Source organism: Salmo salar, chromosome 09 (assembly GCF_965601325.2).
Source record: "Salmo salar chromosome 09, fSalSal1, whole genome shotgun sequence".
NCBI lineage: Eukaryota > Metazoa > Chordata > Actinopteri > Salmoniformes > Salmonidae > Salmo > Salmo salar.
In genome coordinates, this window is record NC_138299.1 from 136,622,982 (window position 1) to 136,644,847 (window position 21,866).

Here is a 21,866-nt window from a genome sequence, read left to right on the forward strand (position 1 = left end):
TGCACAATTGAGAGCATCCTGTCAGGCTGCATCACCGCCTGGTACAGCAACTGCACTGCCCACAACCGCAATTCTCTCCAGAGGGTGGTGCGGCCTGCACAACGCATCACCGGGGGCAAACTACCTGCCCTCCAGGACACCTACAGCACCCGATGTCACAGGAAGGCCAAAAAGATCATCAAGGACAACAACCACCCGAGCCACTGCCTGTTCAACCCACTACCATCCAGAAGGCAAGGTCAGTACAGGTGCATCAAAGCTGGGACCGAGAGACTGAATAACAGCTTCTATCTCAAGGCCATCAGACTGTTAAACAGCCATCACTAACACAGAGAGGTTGCTCCCTACATACAGACTTGAAATCATTGGCCACTTTAACAAATGGATCTCTAGTCACTTTAACAATGCCACTTTAATAATGTTTACATATCTTGCATTACTCATCTCATATGTATATACTGTGTTTTATACCATCTATTGCATCTTGCATATGCCGCTCTGTCATTGCTCATCCATATATTTTTATGTATATATTGTTATTCCATTCCTTTACTTAGATTTGTGTGTATTAGGTAGTTGTTGAGGAATTGTTAGATTACATGTTAGATATTGCTGCACTGTCAGAACTAGAAGCACAAGCATTTCGCTACACTCACAATAACATCTGCTAACCATGTGTTTGTGACCAATAAAATTTGATTTGATTTGACTGTGACTGGAGTTAGCTTTTACCTCCCTGTAGCAACCCCTCTGTTTTCCTCTTCTGTCTCTTTCCCCCTTTCTCTTTTTCTCCTCTCTTTCTCTCCCCCTGTCTCACCCTCCCTCACTCTCTCTTTTTCTCCATCTCTCTCTGTCTATGCTCCGTGGTGAGGGATCTGCGGTGCGCTAGGCAGATCTTAGCTCCGATATTGGCTGTAAATTGAATTGTGTGGCGTGCTGGGGGCCTAGCCAGCGTGGCACAGCGCATGTTCCCAGGCCAATCTGTTAAGATACTGCTCCTAAAGAGGGAGGTAGGGATTGTCCAGTCTTTCTCCCCTCGTCTTCTATCCTTCGCTTCTCTCTCCTGCACTCCCATCCACTCATTGCTTGTCTTAAAGACATGATCCAGTACTTTGGCTACTAAGAAAGTATGTTTTAAACCTCCTGCTTTGGGCTGGATGTGTCAATGGGTAGTTCATACATCCATATTCTATGAGCAGAATTACTGTCTTACCTCAGTTAGCCACGAAATCCCTAGTTTGAAAGCGACTGTTTTCTTAAAGCTGGGCCATTTTCCATACATTTCCCCCCTAGCAATTCGAGTTCTATTCAATGAGCTTCACCCCCCACATTTGAGTACACAGCTAGCAAGAGGCCTGCCCAGCATTATCCAATGACTTTGCAGGGCGCGTCCAATGGCTCAGTGGACACAGCAGAAAGAGGGGGAGGGAGAGAGAGCAATGACATGGTCACATATCTGCACGTGTTGTACTACACCATTTTCGGGGACCACTTTTGGCTTGTGAGCGCTACTTTCAGAACTATTGGCTAAAAAGTATACAAAATACCAGAGAATCTCTCCAAGTATTCTGTGCAAATGTTGTGCTTTACTTAGCTAGTACTGGGTAACCCCTCTTTCCTGAGGCTACCAGTCATGTTTTAAGATAAACACACTCAGCTACACTATCCCCCATAATGAGTGGGGGATAGTACTCAGGCCGTTCAGTCTGATGCATGTGCTGTGTTTGCTATGCTAAAGGGCCTCCTATATAGTGCACTATCTTTGACTAAGGCCAATAGGGTGCCATTTTGGACACAGCCTAAGAGTCTGAAAATACCTAAAGGTCATATCAGAACTACAGCTCTGTTCCAATCAGAACTCGGCGTCAGCATCCCAACTTCCTCCTCTGAGACTAAAGGGGAAACATCTGACTCAGCTGCCTTCCAAATTAGGCTTGTGAATGCTAATTCATCAAGTTTTTGTGGAGGTATTTTTCCCCAAAAAATGTATTATGATTTAAAAATGAGAGAATGTAATGCGTTTTGCCTGAGGGGATGGAATATTTGAGTTAATCGTGACAGAGACGAGGAGTGCAGTGAGGCCTCCAGTGGTTCAGATGAAGCCCCAATCAATTCTACTGTTCAAGGAAGCAACTATGATATAAGACACAGTACAGTACTGCTACAAGGAAACAAACTGAGTGGGAGAGTGAGAGAGGATGCAGAGATACACGTTAAACTTGTGAAAGTATCCCTGAAGATGAAGCTCTATGCAGTGTTTTAGAGCTAGCTTCTTTCTCCGTCTCCGACTTTCTGTACACCTGTGCACAGATTCTGAATCCATATATTTGTATTGAAATCTAGCTAGATATATGCTCTCTCATTCCTCACCGTGTCCATGTGAATACAGCTGAATCCATAAATGTGTCTGGTGTATTACTGGTGGCTGTCTGTCTTTGGGGATAGGCAGTACAGGGAGGGGCTGTCACCGTGGAGATGGAGCTGTGGATAGCATTGATTTGTGGAAGCTAACCCCGCTCTGCCTCTTCATCCTCCCCCCAGCTGTTTACATCCTCCTCATCCTTCACTCTCACAATCACTAAGATAAACATATCTCACTGCCAACCCCCCCACCTTTCTTTTCCATCCCCCCCTCCCTCCTTCTATCTGTCTTAATGTCTCTCCCTCTGTAACACACTCCCAGCCCCCCTCCCCTCAGTCTGTCTTGCTATGTAGGCTAGCTCCGTGGAGACTGGGCTAGTGCAGCTTTTTTATTCAAACTCACCTAACCTCTCCTCTTTGTCTTACCTCTTATTCATCCTCCTCTCACACCTTCGCACCTCTCCCTGTTTCCCTGTTTGTGTTCCCCCTCTCCCCTCCTCTCTCCCCCTGTCTCCTCTCAGCATTCTTTCTTTCTCCCCCTGGAATGATGAATGTAGAGTGTGTTCAGAGTGAATCAGGACAGATCCTCTAACATATGCAGGAGATCAGGTGGAGGCAGAGCTGCCTGCAGCCCAATGCAGCAGCACAGATTCACATCATGCGCCTACCCACCCTGCTATCTGAGATGTGCACTGCCTCTTTAATGCAATCTCCCTCTTTCTCTGCTGTCTCTCTCCTTGCAGGTGGGTCCAGATCGTTTGCCCGTGTCTCTCCATTGATTGGGGCACAGCCTTCTCCAAACCCCTGCTGTCTCCCTATGAGGTAAACAGGCATCTTACAACAGCTCGCCTCGATCCATACTGTCTGCTGCTGTCATTCACTATCAAAGCACGACAAGAGCGTGCACGCACACACACACTTCTGATGACTTTTCTTCCTCAGAGCAGGCGGTGTTGTGTACCCTGTGATAAATGTGGGAAAATGTCTGGTTCTGGTGTTAATATTGCAGGGGCTCATCAGTGCTGCTTGTCTCTGAGCAGGCAGGTAGCAGTCAGGCTGGTAGGGTTTATGGGACTGAGGACAGGGCTGTAGGATAGATGGGCTAGGAAGGGAGAGAGGCAGGTACTGTAGGATAGATGGGCTAGGAAGGGAGAGAGGCAGGCTGGCTGGATGGATGGGGCTAGGGAGGGAGAGAGGCAGGCTGGCTGGATGGATGGGGCTAGGAAGGGAGAGAGGCAGACAGGTTTGATGGGGCTAGGGAGGGGGAGAGGCAGGCTGGCTGGATGGATGGGGCTGAGGAGAGAGGCAGGCTGGCTGGATGGATGGGGCTAGGGAGGGAGAGAGGCAGGCTGGCTGGATGGATGGGGCTAGGGAGGGAGAGAGGCAGACAGGTTTGATGGGGCTAGGGAGAGAGGCAGGCAGGCTGGATGGGGCTGGGTAGAGGCAGGCTGGCTGGATGGGGCTGGGGAGAGAGGCAGGCTGGCTATATGGGGCTAGGAAGAGAGGCGGGCAGGCTGGCTATATGGGGCTAGGAAGAGAGGCAGGCAGGCTGGATGGGGCTGAGGAGAGAGGCGGGCAGGATGGATGGGGCTGAGGAGAGAGGCGGGCAGGCTGGATGGGGCTGAGGAGAGAGGCAGGCAGGCTGGATGGGGCTGAGGAGAGAGGCAGGCAGGCTGGATGGGGCTGGGCAGAGAGGCAGGCAAGCTGGATGGGGCTGGGCAGAGAGGCAGGCAGGCTGGATGGGGCTGGGCAGAGAGGCAGGCTGGCTGTGGCTGGGGAGAGGCAGGCTGGCTGACTGGATGTGGCTGGGGAGAGAGGCAGGCTGGCTGGCTTGATGGGGCTGGGTTGAGAGGCAGGCTTGGTGGGGCTGGGGAGAGAGGCAGGCTGGCTACATGGGGCTGGGGAGAGAGGAAGGCTGGCTACATGGGGCTGGGGAGAGAGGCAGGCTGGCTACATGGGGCTGGGGAGAGAGGAAGGCTGGCTGAATGGGGCTGGGGAGAGAGGCAGGGAGGCTGGCTGGGGAAAGGCAGGCTGGCTGGTTTGGGCTGGGGAGAGAGGCAACCTGAATGGGGCTAGGGGAAAGAGGCAGGAAGGCAGGCCGGGGTTTAGGAAAGAGACAGGCTGGCTGGATGGGGCAGGGGAGAGAGGCAGGGTGGCTGAATGGGGCTAGGGAGAGAGTCAGGCTGGCTGGATGGGGCTGGGGAAAGGCAGGCTGGCTGGCTTGGGCTGAGGAGAGCGGCAGGCCGGCTGGGGTGAGCGGCAGGCCGGCTGGGGAGAGCGGCAGGCCGGCTGGGGAGAGCGGCAGGCCGGCTGGGGAGAGCGGCAGGCCGGCTGAATGGAGCTGGGGAGAGAGGCAGGCCGGCTGAATGGGGCTGGGGAGAGAGGCAGGCTGGCTGGATGGGGCTTGGGGGAGAGAGGCAGGCTGGCTGGATTGGGCTGGGGAGAGCGGCAGGCCGGGTGGGGCTGGGGGGAGAGAGGCAGGCTGGCTGAATGGGCTGAGGAGAGAGGCAGGCTGGCTGAATGGGGCTGGGGAAAGAGGCAGGCTGGGGCTGGGGAGAGAGGCAGGCAGGCTGGGGCTGGGGAGAGGCATGCAGACTGGCTGGGGAGAGAGGCTGGCTGGCTGGCTGGCTTGATGGGGCTTGGGAGAGAGGCAGGCTGGCTGAATGGGGCTGGGGGGAGAGAGGCAGGCTGGCTGGATGAGGCTGGGGAGAGAGGCAGGCAGGTTGGCTGGCTGGATGGAGCGGGGGAAAGGCAGGCTGGCTGGCTGGGGAGAGAGGCAGCGTGAATGGGGGCTAGGGGAAGAGTCAGGCTGGCTGAATGGGGCTGAGGAGAGAGGCAGGCTGGCTGAATGGGGCTGGGGGGAGAGAGGCAGGCTGGCTGGATGAGGCTGGGGAGAGAGGCAGGCTGGCTGGATGAGGCTGGGGAGAGAGGCAGGCAGGTTGGCTGGCTGGATGGAGCGGGGGAAAGGCAGGCTGGCTGGCTGGGGAGAGAGGCAGCGTGAATGGGGGCTAGGGGAAGAGTCAGGCTGGCTGAATGGGGCTGAGGAGAGAGGCAGGCTGGCTGGATGGGGCTTGGGGGAGAGAGGCAGGCTGGCTGGATTGGGCTGGGGAGAGAGGCAGGCTGGCTGAATGGGGCTGGGGAGAGAGGCAGGCTGGCTGGATGGGGCTTGGGGAGAGAGGCAGGCTGGCTGGATTGGGCTGGGGAGAGAGGCAGGCTGGCTGAATGGGGCTGGGGAGAGAGGCAGGCTGGCTGAATGGGCTGAGGAGAGAGGCAGGCTGGATGGAGCTGGGGTGAGAGGCAGGCTGGCTGAATGGGGCTGGGGAGAGAGGCAGGCTGGCTGAATGGGGCTGGGGAGAGAGGCAAGCTGGATGGGGCTGGGGTGAGACATGCGGGCTTAATGGATCTGGGGAAAGAGGCAGGAAGGCTGGATGGGGCTCGGGAGAGAGACAGGCAGGCTGGATGAGGTTGGGGAGCGAGGCAGGCTGGTATGGGGCTGGGGAAAGAGGCATGCTGGCTGGATGGGGCTGGGGAGAGAGAGACAGGCTGGATGGGGCTGGGAAGAGAGGCAGGCATGGAGAAAGCTCTTCAATAGGAGCCCCTATGTTCTGTCTTTCAGCTCTGTTGCTCTCAATTAGATTTTTTATTTCAATGTAAGGGGCTTATTGGCATGGGAAACATATTTTTACATTGCCAAAGCAAGTGATATAGATAATTAACGAAAGTGAAATAAAAAATAAAATTAACAGTAAACATTAGTTCCAAATGAATAAATACATTTCAAATGTCATATTATGTCTATATACAGTGTTGTAATGATGTGCAAATAGTTAAAGTACAAAAGGGAAAATAAATAAACATAAATATGGGTTATATTTACAATGGTGTTTGTTCTTCACTGGTTGCTCTTTTCTTTTCTCTCTCTCTCTCTCTGACTGACTGGTGTACTCTCACAGCACAGCAGACCAGCTCCCCTCGCTGGGGGCCTCGCCACACTGCACCCCAGCTGCAGCTTGTTTTTCTAACTCGAAAGAGATGGCTCTCAAGCAAATGTTTGTTTTTTGTACTCCTATGGAGGTAGTGCGTCCCTTAAGACAGGCTTTGGTTGCACAGTGATATCAAGCACAGGAGTATGAATATGACGTGTGCTGCATTTTAGAGACACGAAGAGGTGTTAACGTAAGCGCTGTCAGACATTTTAGAGACACGAAGAGGTGTTAACGTAAGCGCTGTCAGACATTTTAGAGACACGAAGAGGTGTTAACGTAAGCGCTGTCAGACATTTTAGAGACACGAAGAGGTGTTAACATAAGCGCTGTCAGACATTTTAGAGACATGAAGAGGTGTTAACGTAAGCGCTGTCAGACATTTTAGAGACACGAAGAGGTGTTAACATAAGCGCTGTCAGACATTACTGTTTAGAAATGAGTCATACGCTTAAAATGTACAGTTTACCTTGTGACTAAGACACTAATTGTCTTAGATATTAGTTTAGTTTCCTAATGGGAAAGGTGCCCCACGTATGAGGATTAGCATTAGCATCATCATGGTCTTATTTTAAGCTATGGTCCAAGGTCAGTACATTCCATATCTGTGATAGTGCACTGTTTATGCTGCTGCTATGATATGATAAGTGTACGTTTGATAAGTTAATTCACCTCTTCTCTTCCCTGCTAATAGACTATCTGTGTTTGTTTGCCCCGCTTTCCTCTGTGGTGCATTAGGAGCTGGGGAGATGAGGAAGAGGGAGATATGGGGGGATGAGGGAGGAGAGGGAAGAGAGAGATGGAGGAGGAGATGGTTATGGGGATGAGGGAGGAGAGGGAAGAGATAGATATGAGGGAAGAGAGATATGGGGGAGGAGAGGGAAGAGATAGATATGGGGGGAGGAGAGGGAAGAGAGAGATATGGGGGGAGGAGAGGGAAGAGAGAGATGGGGGAGGAGAGGGAAGAGAGAGATATGGGGGGAGGAGAGGGAAGAGAGAGATGGGGGAGGAGAGGGAAGAGAGATATGGGGGAGGAGAGGGAAGAGATAGATATGGGGGGAGGAGAGGGAAGAGATAGATATGGGGGGAGGAGAGGGAAGAGAGAGATATGGGGGGAGGAGAGGGAAGAGAGAGATATGGGGGGAGGAGAGGGAAGAGAGAGATGGGGGAGGAGAGGGAAGAGAGAGATATGGGGGGAGGAGAGGGAAGAGAGAGATGGGGGAGGAGAGGGAAGAGAGATATAGGGGGATGAGGGAGGTGAGGGAGTAGACAGATAATGGAGGAGAGGGAAGAGAGATATGAGGGAAGAGAGATATGAGGGAAGAGAGAGATATGGGGGGAGGAGAGGGAAGAGAGAGATGGGGGAGAAGAGGGAAGAGAGATATGAGGGAGGAGAGTGAAGAGAGAGATGGGGGGGATGAGGGAGGAGGGAGGAGGGGGAAGAGAGATGGGAGGAGAGGGAAGAGAGAGATGGGAGGGAGGAGAGGGAAGAGAGAGATGGGGAGGAGAGGGAAGAGAGATGGGGGAGGAGAGGGAAGAGAGAGATGGGGAGGAGAGGGAAGAGAGATATAGGGGGATGAGGGAGGTGAGGGAGTAGATAGATAATGGAGGAGAGGGAAGAGAGATATGAGGGAAGAGAGATATGAGGGAAGAGAGATATGAGGGAAGAGAGATATGAGGGAAGAGAGATATGAGGGAAGAGAGATATGGGGGAGGAGAGGGAAGAGAGATATGAGGGAAGAGAGATATGAGGGAAGAGAGATATGAGGGAAGAGAGATATGAGGGAAGAGAGATATGGGGGAGGAGAGGGAAGAGAGAGATGGGGGAGGAGAGGGAAGAGAGAGATGGGGGGGATGAGGGAGGAGAGGGAAGTGAGAGATGGGAGGAGAGGGAAGAGAGAGATGGGGGGATGAGGGAGGAGAGGGAAGAGAGAGATGGGAGGAGAGAGATGGGAGGACTGGGAAGAGAGATGGGGGGATGAGGGAGGAGGGGAAGCGAGATATATGGGAGGAGTGGAAGGAGAGAGAGATGGCGGGATGAGGGAGGAGAGTGAAGAGAGAGATGGGAGGAGAGTGAAGAGAGAGATGGGGGGAGAGAGAAGAGAGAGATATGAGGGAGGAGAGTGAAGAGAGAGATGAGGGAGATGAGGGAAGAGAGAGATGAGGGAGGAGAGGGAAGAGAGAGATGGGAGGGAGGAGAGGGAAGAGAGCGATATGAGGGAGGAGAGGGAAGAGAGAGATATGAGGGAGGAGAGGGAAGAGAGAGATATGAGGGAGAAGAGGGAAGAGAGAGATATGAGGGAGAAGAGGGAAGAGAGAGATATGAGGGAGGAGAGGGAAGAGAGATGTGAAGAGAGAGATGGGGATGAGGGAGGAGAGTGAAGAGAGAGATGGGAGGAGAGGGAAGAAAGAGATATGAGGGAGGAGAGGGAAGAGAGAGATGTGACAGGGAGGAGAGGGAAGAGAGAGATGTGAAGAGAGAGATGGGGGGTGAGGGAGGAGAGGGAGGAGAGTGAAGAGAGAGATGGGGGATGAGGGAGGAGAGAGATGGGGGGATGAGGGAGGAGAGTGAAGAGAGAGATGGGGGATGAGGGAGGAGAGGGAAGAGAGAGATGGGGGGATGAGGGAGGAGAGGGAAGAGAGAGATGGGGGGATGAGGGAGGAGAGGGAAGAGAGAGATGGGGGGATGAGGGAGGAGAGGGAAGAGAGAGATGGGAGGAGAGGGAGCAGTGGTTATTTTCAGAGCGTCTCATGTTATATTTATAGTCAATAAGACACACTTGCCTCCTGTCAGTGAAGGGATTAGCAGGAGCAGCTAGTTTACACAGGGAGAGGGAGGGAGGGAGGGAGGGAGGGAGGGAGGGAGGGAGGGAGGGAGGGAGGGAGGGAGGGAGGGAGGGAGGGAGGGAGGGAGGGAGGGAGGGAGGAGATGGATGGGAGCTGGAGAGGGGAGATGAGAGGAAAGGAAAGGGGAAAAGAGATGAAAGAAAAATGAGTGATTGATAAGAATACATTACATTATTGACTAGGGCTGTGATGATAGCAGTATTGCGTTATTCTTTCCATGGCAAAAATGAAAACACGAAGCAGACAACTCTGGTCCTTTAAAAACCTGCTGTATGTAAAATACTGTGTGATATATCTTGGTAAATAAATAAATGTTACTCTGGATGACAACAAAATGAAGTTTATTTCCAGCATTAGGGCTGTTTTCCTGAAGTTAAATCCGGTTTGTGTTTTGTTTCCTTGCCACAATACTGGTATCGTCCAGGCTCTAGTATTGACATGGTTTAACATGATAACAAAGGGGAAATTATTGAAATTGTAGGCAGAACATGTACAATACAAGAGTTGTTATCATTTACATAATTGTTTATCAAATTTAATCTCTCCATGACCCGTGTCTTTTTAATAGAGATAATTGGAAAATCTTCTGTATTATAAATTGAATTCTCTTTTTATCTGTATCTTAATGTTCACTAATGCCATTCATAGCCAGTATGAATCATTGGCTCAAAGTAATTCTCGCACATGGTAATGCACTGTGTGTTAGTTCCTCTGCAACACCTGTTTTTCTCTGCACTACAGTGTGTGTGTCCTAAATGACACCCTATTCCTTATATAGTGCACTATAAAGGCTATTCCATATATAGTGCACTATAAAGAGGCGATTCCCTATATAGTGCACTATAAAGGTTATTCCCTATCTAGTGCACTATAAAGCCCTATATAGTGCACTATTAAGGCAATAGGGTGCCATTTAGGAAGCAGACAGTTAGGTAGGTAGAAATAAAGTGACATCTCCGCTCAGTATTTTGACGCCTGTCTGGCATCTGTGAAGTTAGACATTGTCCCATGGTTCTCTGAATAAAGCTGTGCCCCATACAGCACTCTTCTCCCTCACTGTTCCTTCTCAGCCAACACTAACACTTCTGCCTTTTCCATCAGCCCACTCCCTCCTTCAATGACATACCAATGGCAGTCATTTGTGGAAATTAGTAGGAATTCAAATCATGAATTGAAAAGGACCTTGATGACAACTACAGGCAGCTCAGTAATTAAATTCTATACATGTTCTCAATGGAAAATGACTTCAATGGAACTGGCCCCAAGCCTTGATTATGAACTATGTACAGTGTGATGGGCTGTATGTACAGTGTGATGGGCTGTATGTACAGTATGATGGGCTGTATGTACAGTATGATGGGCTGTATGTACAGTATGATGGGCTGTATGTACAATATGATGGGCTGTATGATCGGCTGTATGTACAGTATGATGGGCTGTATGTACAGTGTGATGGGCTGTATCTACAGTGTGATGGGCTGTATCTACAGTATGATGGGCTGTATGTACAGTATGATGGGCTGTATGTACAGTATGATGGGCTGTATGTACAGTATGATGGGCTGTATGTACAGTATGATGGGCTGTATGATGGGCTGTATGTGCAGTATGATGGGCTGTATGTTCAGTATGATGGGCTGTATGATGGGCTGTATCTACAGTATGATGGGCTGTATGATGGGCTGTATGTGCAGTATGATGGGCTGTATGTTCAGTATGATGGGCTGTATCTACAGTATGATGGGCTGTATGATGGGCTGTATGTTCAGTATGATGGGCTGTATGTTCAGTATGATGGGCTGTATCTACAGTATGATGGGCTGTATGTTCAGTATGATGGGCTGTATCTACAGTATGATGGGCTGTATGATGGGCTGTATGTTCAGTATGATTGGCTGTATGATGGGCTGTATGATGGGCTGTATCTACAGTATGATGGGCTGTATGATGGGCTGTATGTACTGAATGATGGGCTGTATGATGGGCTGTATCTACAGTATGATGGGCTGTATCTACAGTATGATGGGCTGTATGATGGGCTGTATCTACAGTATGATGGGCTGTATGTACTGAATGATGGGCTGTATGATGGGCTGTATGATGGGCTGTATGTACTGAATGATGGGCTGTATGATGGGCTGTATGTACAGTGTGATCGGCTGTATGTACTGAATGATGGGCTGTATGATGGGCTGTATGTACTGAATGATGGGCTGTATGATGGGCAGTATGTTGGGCAGTATGTTGGGAAGTATGATGGGCAGTATGATGGGCTGTGTGAACGGTATGATGGGCAGTATGTTGGGCAGTATGTTGGGAAGTATGATGGGAATATGTTGGGAAGTATGATGGGCACTATGTTGGGAAGTATGTTGGGAAGTATGATGGGCAGTATGTTGGGAAGTATGATGGGCAGTATGTTGGGAAGTATGTTGGGAAGTATGATGGGCAGTATGTTGGGAAGTATGATGGGCAGTATGATGGGAAGTATGATGGGCAGTATGATGGGCAGTATGATGGGAAGTATGATGGACAGTATGTTGGGAAGTATGATGGGCAGTATGATGGGAAGTATGATGGGCAGTATGTTGGGCTGTGTGTATGGTATGTTGGGCAGTATGTTGGGCAGTAGGATGGCAGTATGATGGGCAGTATGTTGGGCTGTGTGTATGGTATGTTGGGCAGTATGTTGGGCAGTGTGTATGGTATGTTGGGCAGTATGATGGGCAGTAGGATGGGCAGTATGATGGGCTGTGTGTACGGTATTATGGGCATTATGTTGGGCAGTATGATGGGCTGTGTGTACGGTATGTTGGGCAGTATGTTGGGCAGTATGATGGGCTGTGTGTACGGTATGTTGGGCAGTATGATGGGCAGTATGTTGGGCAGTATGATGGGCTGTGTGTACGGTATGTTGGGCAGTATGATGGGCAGTATGTTCAGTATGATTGGCTGTATGATGGGCTGTATGATGGGCTGTATCTACAGTATGATGGGCTGTATGATGGGCTGTATGTACTGAATGATGGGCTGTATGATGGGCTGTATCTACAGTATGATGGGCTGTATCTACAGTATGATGGGCTGTATGATGGGCTGTATCTACAGTATGATGGGCTGTATGTACTGAATGATGGGCTGTATGATGGGCTGTATGATGGGCTGTATGTACTGAATGATGGGCTGTATGATGGGCTGTATGTACAGTGTGATCGGCTGTATGTACTGAATGATGGGCTGTATGATGGGCTGTATGTACTGAATGATGGGCTGTATGATGGGCAGTATGTTGGGCAGTATGTTGGGAAGTATGATGGGCAGTATGATGGGCTGTGTGAACGGTATGATGGGCAGTATGTTGGGCAGTATGTTGGGAAGTATGATGGGAATATGTTGGGAAGTATGATGGGCACTATGTTGGGAAGTATGTTGGGAAGTATGATGGGCAGTATGTTGGGAAGTATGATGGGCAGTATGTTGGGAAGTATGTTGGGAAGTATGATGGGCAGTATGTTGGGAAGTATGATGGGCAGTATGATGGGAAGTATGATGGGCAGTATGATGGGCAGTATGATGGGAAGTATGATGGGCAGTATGTTGGGAAGTATGATGGGCAGTATGATGGGAAGTATGATGGGCAGTATGTTGGGCTGTGTGTATGGTATGTTGGGCAGTATGTTGGGCAGTAGGATGGCAGTATGATGGGCAGTATGTTGGGCTGTGTGTATGGTATGTTGGGCAGTATGTTGGGCAGTGTGTATGGTATGTTGGGCAGTATGATGGGCAGTAGGATGGGCAGTATGATGGGCTGTGTGTACGGTATTATGGGCATTATGTTGGGCAGTATGATGGGCTGTGTGTACGGTATGTTGGGCAGTATGATGGGCAGTATGTTGGGCAGTATGATGGGCTGTGTGTACGGTATGTTGGGCAGTGATGGGCGAGTGGGCAGTATGTTGGGCAGTATGATGGGAAGTATGATGGGCAGTATGTTGGGCAGTATGATGGGCAGTATGATGGGCAGTATGATAGGAAGTATGTTGGGAAGTATGTTGGGCAGTATGATGGGCAGTATGTTGGGCAGTGTGTTGGGAAGTATGATGGGCAGTATGTTGGGAAGTATGATGGGCAGTATGTTGGGCAGTATGATGGGCAGTATGATGGGCAGTATGATGGGCAGTATGTTGGGCAGTATGTTGGGCAGTATGATGGGCAGTATGATGGGCAGTATGTTGGGAAGTATGATGGGCAGTATGATGGGCAGTATGATGGGCAGTATGTTGGGCAGTATGATGGGCAGTATGTTGGTCTGTAGTAAAAGGACAGGACTAATGAATGGATTGCTAGAAGCCCTCTGTCTTGTTTGTGTTGTTTGTGTTTGCAGATGATCTATGTTTAACCTCTGTCTTCTCTCCTGTCTTTCCCTCTGCTGTCCTGTCCTCTCTGCTCTGCTCTCCCTCCCCTCTTCTCCTCTACCAGGCAGCTGTGGCTCTGCAGCAGGTGGGCTGGCAGGAGGTGTACCCCATGGACTTCTACTCCAATCAGAGCCTGGGGCCATGGGCGCCCAACCACCCCGACAACCAACCAGCTCGGCCCACCCACAAACAGACACAGGTGAGTAGGGCAGAAGATGAATGACATGGGGGGGGGGGGGGTGAAATCAAGTGTGTCCAAAATGCTTGAAGCCTCTCGTGTGTGTGTGTTATGTGCCTTAAATGGAAGCACTTACTGAGAGCGAGCGCGTCACCATGGTGACACCCAGCGGTACACTGACAACAGAACATTTAATGATTTTACATTTCTTCTTTGATTTGTGTTGATTCAAAGTTGCATATCTGACCCTGTTTGAAATTATGTTTAATGACTTGTAAATGTCAACAATCAAATGTATGCATTCCCTTTGGATGAATATTTCCTTGCTATGAACATTCCTTGTGAGTTTTCTTGTCATTGTATCAGGGGTAGTTACTATTAGGGGTAGGCACTGTCACAGTCCAAATGTTAACTCTCTCCCACTGTTTCCCTACAGAAGACTGGCTCACAGCCAGACCCTACCTCCACTCCCTCACAGCAGTCTAAACTGTGTGGACAGAACCAGTGCGCCCCTTTTGGCTGTCAGGGAGAATGACATGTACACCTCCACTTCTGGCTGCCAACCAGCTCTTATCATGGCTATCTGTTGGAGCCAGGCCAGCCTAGAGTGAGTCTATCTACCACGCTCAGGAGGGCTTTCACTCTGAGCCCTGCTCAACACCTCACCTCCCCCAGGAGACCGGGAACCAGAGACACTTCACCTCACATACCCCTCCATTATATTTACTGTCCTGATGGAATAGACTGTACTGCATCAATGTTTGAGAGAGAGCGAGACAGACAGGAGGATAATACAGAAGGATATTCTATATTTTAACCAACTTGTCTACCAATCAGTAGCAGTTAGAAGTGAGTGCTCCTGGTTAGGGAGCTCCTGGTTAGGGCTGTGTATTAGTCAGTCACGACTTGCTCTCCACTCATCATTTATTGATGACGGGAGTCTTTCAATGGAACATTGTGAGTGACTCACTAGAGGTGTGTGAGTGAGTGAGTGATGTGGTCTAGGCTGGTTCCCTGAGTACATCTCCCTAGGTGATCTACCACAGTCTCTTTGATGTCACACGTACAGCACCCCTCTGATGTCACAAGAGCTGCTGTGCTGCAGCTTCTACTCAGATCAGTCACAGCGGCATCTCATTCGAAACACAAGCAAAGGTGCTAGATATGGCTTGTCCCACCAGATGCCCAGGTCCTCGATGTTGTATTGGGTAACGTGCTACGTCACTGTATATAATATCACATTACGCCATGCTCGACACCTCAACATTTCCCTCACAAGGCTAGCTAGTGAGTTATAAAGGTGTTTGTTTGCTGGCTGTTGTCTTGTTGGTTTGAATAGAAGCATTGGAAAACAGAGTTCTTTCAGTTGAGGTATAATTGACATATTGGGAGGTGGGGATTTGGCAGGAGATTGCATTCAACAGCTAAATAAAGAATCTTCCCTCCCTAATGCTTGTAGGATCTGCAGAGAAAATATCAAAGTTAATTAAGCTGAGTAAACTTTTGTGGATTGCAAAGCCAAACTCTGAATATCCTCTCTAGTGTCTCTCTTCGCCGTTTACTTCTTTATTGTCCAGTGTCTGGATCCTTACCCACAGAGAATCCCTACCTACATCTTTGAAAACATAAACACTATAGCACTGTACCTTACCACAACCCTGGGATATGTTTATTAAGCACAGGCAGGGAATAATGTTTTGAAATGGAGACAGAAATGAGCATGCTAAATCAATATGTCTAGGTAGTACTTCCTCTGTTTCAAACTATTTGCTTTTGTTTCTTGGTAACTGAAGTAACCCAAGTATTTGCACCACCTCCGCTCTCAGACTTGCCTTCCACAGAGACTCTGATCCAATGCATACATATGGCCAAATGCAAACATGTTATGTGAGAAAAGTCTCCCAATATGATCTGTGGTGTATTGTCAGACTTATTGCACCACTGGTTCATTGGACCAGAGATGTAGTGGGAGGCAGTGGCCACTAGATGGAGCTCTCTGCATAGCCAGTGTGTTTTAGCCCCACTCTGATAGTGCTGCTAAATCACCAGAGCTCATGGGGGATTGATTTATCAGTGTTTTGTATGGCAGTGTAGTGGGTGAGTGTGCTTGGGGGTGTCCTTCCAAGAACCCTGTGTGCTTTTTGTATTCACTGTGTGTAATTGTTTCCAGATGTTTGGGGAATGTGACTCCACTCTCTTCCATCTCCCTTGGCATCCCTCCCCCTCTCCCTCTCTCTCCAAATGTTTTTGCCATCATGTTTCTTCTGCCAGCAGCTCCCCATTTCCTGTCCCGGAGGGCAGGATTGGCCAGGGTGGGGTTATAGAGGGGTTATGACTGCTTTTGACTGCTTATGAGCTTCCTGTGCACATGTGTCACGTGGCTAAGTCATTTCAGTTGAATGCATTCAGTTGTACAACTGTCTTGGTATTTCCCTTTCCTTTCTCAAAGACAAAAGGTGTCATGGATCACGGAGGGTTTGACTGCTATCAGTGTGCGTTGTACGGTCAGCTGGTGTTTATTGTAGCCTCAGACCCTATGTTGGTCACCCAAAACCATTATATGGTGATAAAACCTTCTGCAATATCGATATCCCCCAAATACAATAAAACATTTGAGACCTCTTAAGATATGTGTTAATATGTAGGTCATAGTGTATCGCAGGAGGTTTGTGGGACCTTAATTGGGGAGGACGGGCTCAGGGTAACAGCTGGAGCGGCATCAGTGGAATGGTATCAAATATATCAAACTCATGGTTTCTATGTGTTTGAGGACATTCCATTTGCTCTGTTCCAGACATTATTATGAGCCGTCCTCCCCTCAGCAGCCTCCACTGTAGTATATCTTAAATAGCACTTTTGTAAAACCCAAAGATGTGTTGCACCAGCTGATTGCTTACTTTCAGACTCCTAGTATGTGCTTGTTTGTTTTTCTGGTCCAGAGAAGGCTCCTCAGAGGAGGAAGGGGAGGACCATTCTCCTCAGTGAATTTCATGCAAATAAAATTGTAAAACATTTAAAAAGTGATCCTTTTCAGATAAAACTGTATTAAATATATTCATGTCACCAAATAATTTATTAAAACACACTGTTTTGCAATGAAGGTCTACAGTAGCCTCAGCAGCACTCTGTAGGGTAGCACCATGGTGTAGTCGGAGGACAGCTAGCTTCTGTCCTCCTCTGGGTACATTGACTTCAATACCAAACCTAGGAGTCTCATGGTTCTCACCCCCTTCCATAGACTTACACAGTAATTATGGCAACGTCCAGAGGATGTCCTCCAACCTATCAGAGCTCTTGCAGCATCAACTGACATGTTGTCCACCCAATCAAAGGATCAGAGAATGAATGAACTGCTTACTGACTGTACACTGTAACTTTACTGCATAATTGTAGCGGGTTTACTAATGCGTTAGTTCTATTAGCTATGTTGACTATGACGTTACTTTAGCTAATATGGTGACCACAATGTAGGCTGTGTGTAGTGGTTATATGGTTTGGACTAATGATTCTACCCTAGATCAGCTAGATGCAGGGAAGAGTGTGCAAGGTGGTATTGAATGTGTCACTGTCTGTCACCTCAACATTTTCCCTGGACCTGTATCCACCTACGTTGTAAACTATCATTCATAGGCTAGGTTGTAGCAACCTCATGATGGGTACAGGGAAAATTCAAGAATCATGTAGTAACCTAAACTTATCACTGTTACATTGAGCTGGGTGTCTGGAATATGAATGACAGTCATCCAATATGCTGTAATAGAAATAAGATGAGCTCATGAAAAATAAAAATTGTCCTCATCATAAACGACACCGACCACAACTGGTCTGGTGGTGGGTGTTTGTCACCTGTTAGGAAAGAGGCAACACTCCACGTGATGTATTCATCTACTCATTTATTTTCATGACAGCGGAGAAGCTGAGTCACAGTAGCCTGCTTCCCCTCTCCCTTCATCTCCAATGACCCCATCAGTCCCTGTTGCCCTCCTGTGTACAGAACATTCACTCAGAGGTCAGACATCTTTAGAGGGACTGATCGTCATTAGCGCCATCCTCGCTCCACCTCTTTCATTTTGTCATCCTTCTGTTTCCGGGGTTGTTCATCTACAAACGCTAGACACACTTTTGCTATTTTGACAAGTTGCACAACAACAAAGGGGAGAGTGAGGGAGCTTTGTTTTTGTTGTTTTTCTGCCAAAGTGACTTGGAGGCTATGTGTGTGGACTCCAGACCATGTGACTGGGCCAGCCACGGCTGGAGGAGCGCAGGCGTGTCCGGAGACTGTATAAAAAGAGCGAGGCTCCTGTCCTGTCGAGGGTAACGGTCAGCCCAAGGTCTCTCCGTCCCTCCACACCTGGAATATTCCATTTAGAATATTATATCACTACAAAGAAGAGGATCTGGTTCATTTGACTGCTGAATTTTGGTGACCTGGTTGTTCGTTATGTCGGTAAGACTGTGTGACTACGGGTAGGTATTGTGTTGTATGTTGTGAAACCCAACTCTTTGTGCAGCATTGGTATGTTAACATGGCATTTGTGGCAGCATTTTCAATGTTGTATCTACAGTGGAAAAATATGATTATAAGCATACTAACAGTCTCAATTTAAGAGTATTGCTGTCAAATTAGATTGCTACTGTATAATGTGTAATACTATCCAGTATCGTCTACTTTCCCCAATGTTATGTGGCCCACTGTGCCCAAAATGCTTGACGCCTCTGGTCTGTGTGGTGATATATCTATGAAGGCCTGGGGCAAGGCTGGCAGGGCCTTGGCAGAACAACTCTACTGTATCCTGCTGCCACATCTGGCCCTCTGGCTGCAGGCCTAAAGACTCAGAATGCAGGCTTGCATTCCAAATCACAAGCTATTCCCTATGTAGTGCACTATGTAGGGAATAGGGTGCCATTTGAGACGGTTACAGAGACCCCGGGCTGGGGACAGGGAGCTTGGGGCTGGGAGAGGGGGGTGGGAGAGCGAAGAGGGGGGTGGAAGATGAAGCTTGAGACTGGGAGAGGGGGGTGGGAGGCTGAGGGCTGGCAGATGGGGGTTGGGAGAGGGAGAGGGGGGTGGGAGGTTGAGGGCTGGGTGAGGCCTTTGCCACATTGGTAGGAAAACAAACAGCTGAATGTGGGCATTCCTGAGGGGAGGAACGATGGAATTAGACGAGTTCAGTGGGTAAGATATGTCACATGACATTGATCAAGGAAGAATACAATGTAAAAGGACCATCTTGGCCTGACTTATTTGCAGTTCCAAATAATTAGTACACGTGTCATCAGCATACAATCAGATGGAAGTTAACTAAGGGGGAAGTTTATTGTCATAAATGTTCATGATTATTCAGTGTTTTCAGCTCCACCGGGATCTGTAAGTGTTAATGTGAGAAAAAGCTGATGTGTGTGGGTGTGGGCAGAATGTGTGTGGGCACGGACGGAATAGATAGGAATGTGAAGGAACGTTGTTAGGAGGTTGGATAAAAAACTTTGATGGAGGAAAAATGAAGTGTTGTAAAGATATGAGTAATTCTGTGTGGGAGGTCAGCCTGTCTCTTATCAGCCTTCCAAATGCCAGCCCAGCACAATGCTGCCATGGATTATCCCTCTAGTGCTTTTAAATACCTGTAGAAAAAGACTGCTTCATTGTCTGTGTTTTTCTTCTCTCATAGTCTCTCTATAATTCAATAATTTCCTCACACTCTCTTTCACACTTAATCTCCTTAGTGACAAACTGTGTCTTTAGGGCATTATTGAAGTGCTGACATGACATAGTGTAAACTGCTATAGTGCCTTAGTAATAATAATAATTGGAGAATGATTTTCCCTGCATTTATGCGCACACACACACACACACACAAAACCCCTAGGTGAAGTATGGAGAGTCCACACAGGGAATCCCTAGTAGACATTAGCATTACTGCCATGTGGTTGTCGTGCCCCTCAGTCTGATGAAAGGTCAGCCTATCTCAGGACTGGTAAGAAGACACTACTGGCATTCAGGCTACTGCCATTCACTTTGTTACAGGCTGCATCCCAAATGGCACCATATTCCTATAGTGCACTCCTTTTGCCCTGGGGCAGGGCCCATAGAGGGCCATTTAGGATGCACCCACAGTGTCCTAAGTTGTCATGTATTGAAGATACACTGAATGACCAAAAGTATGTGGACAACTGCTCATCGAACATCTCATTCCAAAATCACGGGCATGGAGATGGTCCCCGCCTTTGCTGCTAAGAGCCTCCACTCTTCTGGGAAGGCTTTCCACTAGATGTTGGAACATTGCTGCAAGGACTTGCTTCCATTCAGCCACAAGAGCATTAGTGAGGTTGGGCTCTGATGTTGGGCGAATAGGCCTGGCTTGCAGTCGGCATTCCAATTCATCCCAAAGGTGTTCAATGGGTTTGAGGTCAGGGCTTTGTTCAGGCCAGGCAAGTTCTTCCATACCGATCTCGACAAACCATTTCTGTATGGATCTCACTTTTCTGCACGGGGGCATTGTCATGCTGAAACAGGAACGGAAGGTTGTTAGGAGGTTCTAACCACAAAGTTGGAAGCACAGAATCGTATAGAATGTCATTGTTTGTTGTAGCTTTAAGATTTCCCTTCACTGGAACTAAGGGGCCTAGCCCAAACCATGAAAAATAGCCCAGACTATTATTCCTCCTCCACCAAACTTTACAGTTAGCACTATGCATTCGGACAGGTAGCGTTCTCCTGGCATCCGCCAAACCCTGATTAGTTCGTTGGACTGCCAGGTGGTGAAGCGTGATTCATCACTCCAGAGAAGGCATTTCCACTGCTCCAGAGTCCAATGGTGGTGAGCTTTACACCACTCCAGCCGACCCTTGGCATTGTGCATGGTGATCTTAGGCTTGTGTGCAGCTGCTCGGCCATGTAAACCCATTCTTGTGCTATATTGCAACTGAGGACAAATTATTTTTACACGCTTCAGCACTCGGCAGTCCTGTTCTGTGAGCTTGTGTTACCTACCACTTCGCGGCTGAGCCGTTGTTGCTCCTAGACGTTTCCACTTCACAATAACACTTACAGTTGACTGGGGCAGCTCTAACAGGGCAGATATTTGACAAACTGACATGTTAGAAAGGTGGCATCCTATGACGGTGCCATGTTGAATGTCACTGAGCTCTTCAGTAAGGCCATTCTACTGTCAATGTTTGTCTATGGAGATTGCATGGCTGTTTGCTTCATTTTATACACTTGCTAGCAACGTGTGTGGCTGAAATAGCCGAATCCACTAATTTGAAGGGGTGTCCACTTACTTTTGTATATATTGTCTGTGTAGAAGGAATTGGTGCTCATCAATCCCCTGTCTGTCTGTTCGACCATTAGTCTGAGCTCTCCTCTCTGAACAGTAAGACCTTATGTGCTGTCAAAGTGGAGCATCAGCATATAGCCTCTTACAGTACAGGGAGTAGGGCCACTCCTAATCATGAGGACTGCACTCAGCCTAGCAGCCTTGGGAGGACGTTCACACCACATCTACAGGCGTACGTAATGCAGATCCTATCAAGGGCCCTATGTATCAAGCGTCTCAGAGTAGTATTGCTAATTTTAGGGTCTGTTTTGCCTTTTCGATGACAATGAATAAGGGGGGACCTGATCCTAGATCACCACTCCTACTCTGAGATGCTTTATATACAGGTCCCAAACTAAAGGAAACGCCAACATAAAGTGTCTTAATAGGGTATTGGGCCGCCAGAACAGCTTCAATGCACCTCGGCATAGTTTCTACAAGTGTCTGGAACTCTATTGGAAGGATGCGACACCATTCTTCCATGAGAAATTATATCATTTGGTGTTTTGTTAGTGGTGGTGGAAAATGCTGTCTCAGGCGTGGCTCCAGAATCTCCCGTGCATGTTAAATTGGGTTGAGATCTGGTGACTGAGACGACCATGGCATATGGTTTACATCATTTTCATGCTCATCAAACCATTCAGTTACCATTCATGCCCTGTGGATGGGGGCATTGTCACCCTATGGGGGCATATACTTTGTATCCTTCATTTACTCAAGTGTTTCCATTATTTTGGCAGTTATCTGTATATGCCGTTACTCCAAAGCA

General features: G+C 48.6%; 1 protein-coding gene across 1 annotated transcript in view; it reads left to right on the forward strand.

Moving 5' to 3' along the window:
• LOC106612930 (2-(3-amino-3-carboxypropyl)histidine synthase subunit 1) overlaps window positions 1–17,046 on the forward strand; it is a 177,337-nt gene extending 160,291 nt beyond the window's left edge. The window contains 3 exon segments of the mRNA XM_082956329.1: window positions 3,105–3,183; window positions 13,671–13,805; window positions 14,221–17,046. Coding sequence (XP_082812455.1) covers window positions 3,105–3,183; window positions 13,671–13,805; window positions 14,221–14,319 — 313 coding nt within the window. The 3' untranslated portion in view covers window positions 14,320–17,046.
• Window positions 17,047–21,866: the final 4,820 nt, after the last annotated feature.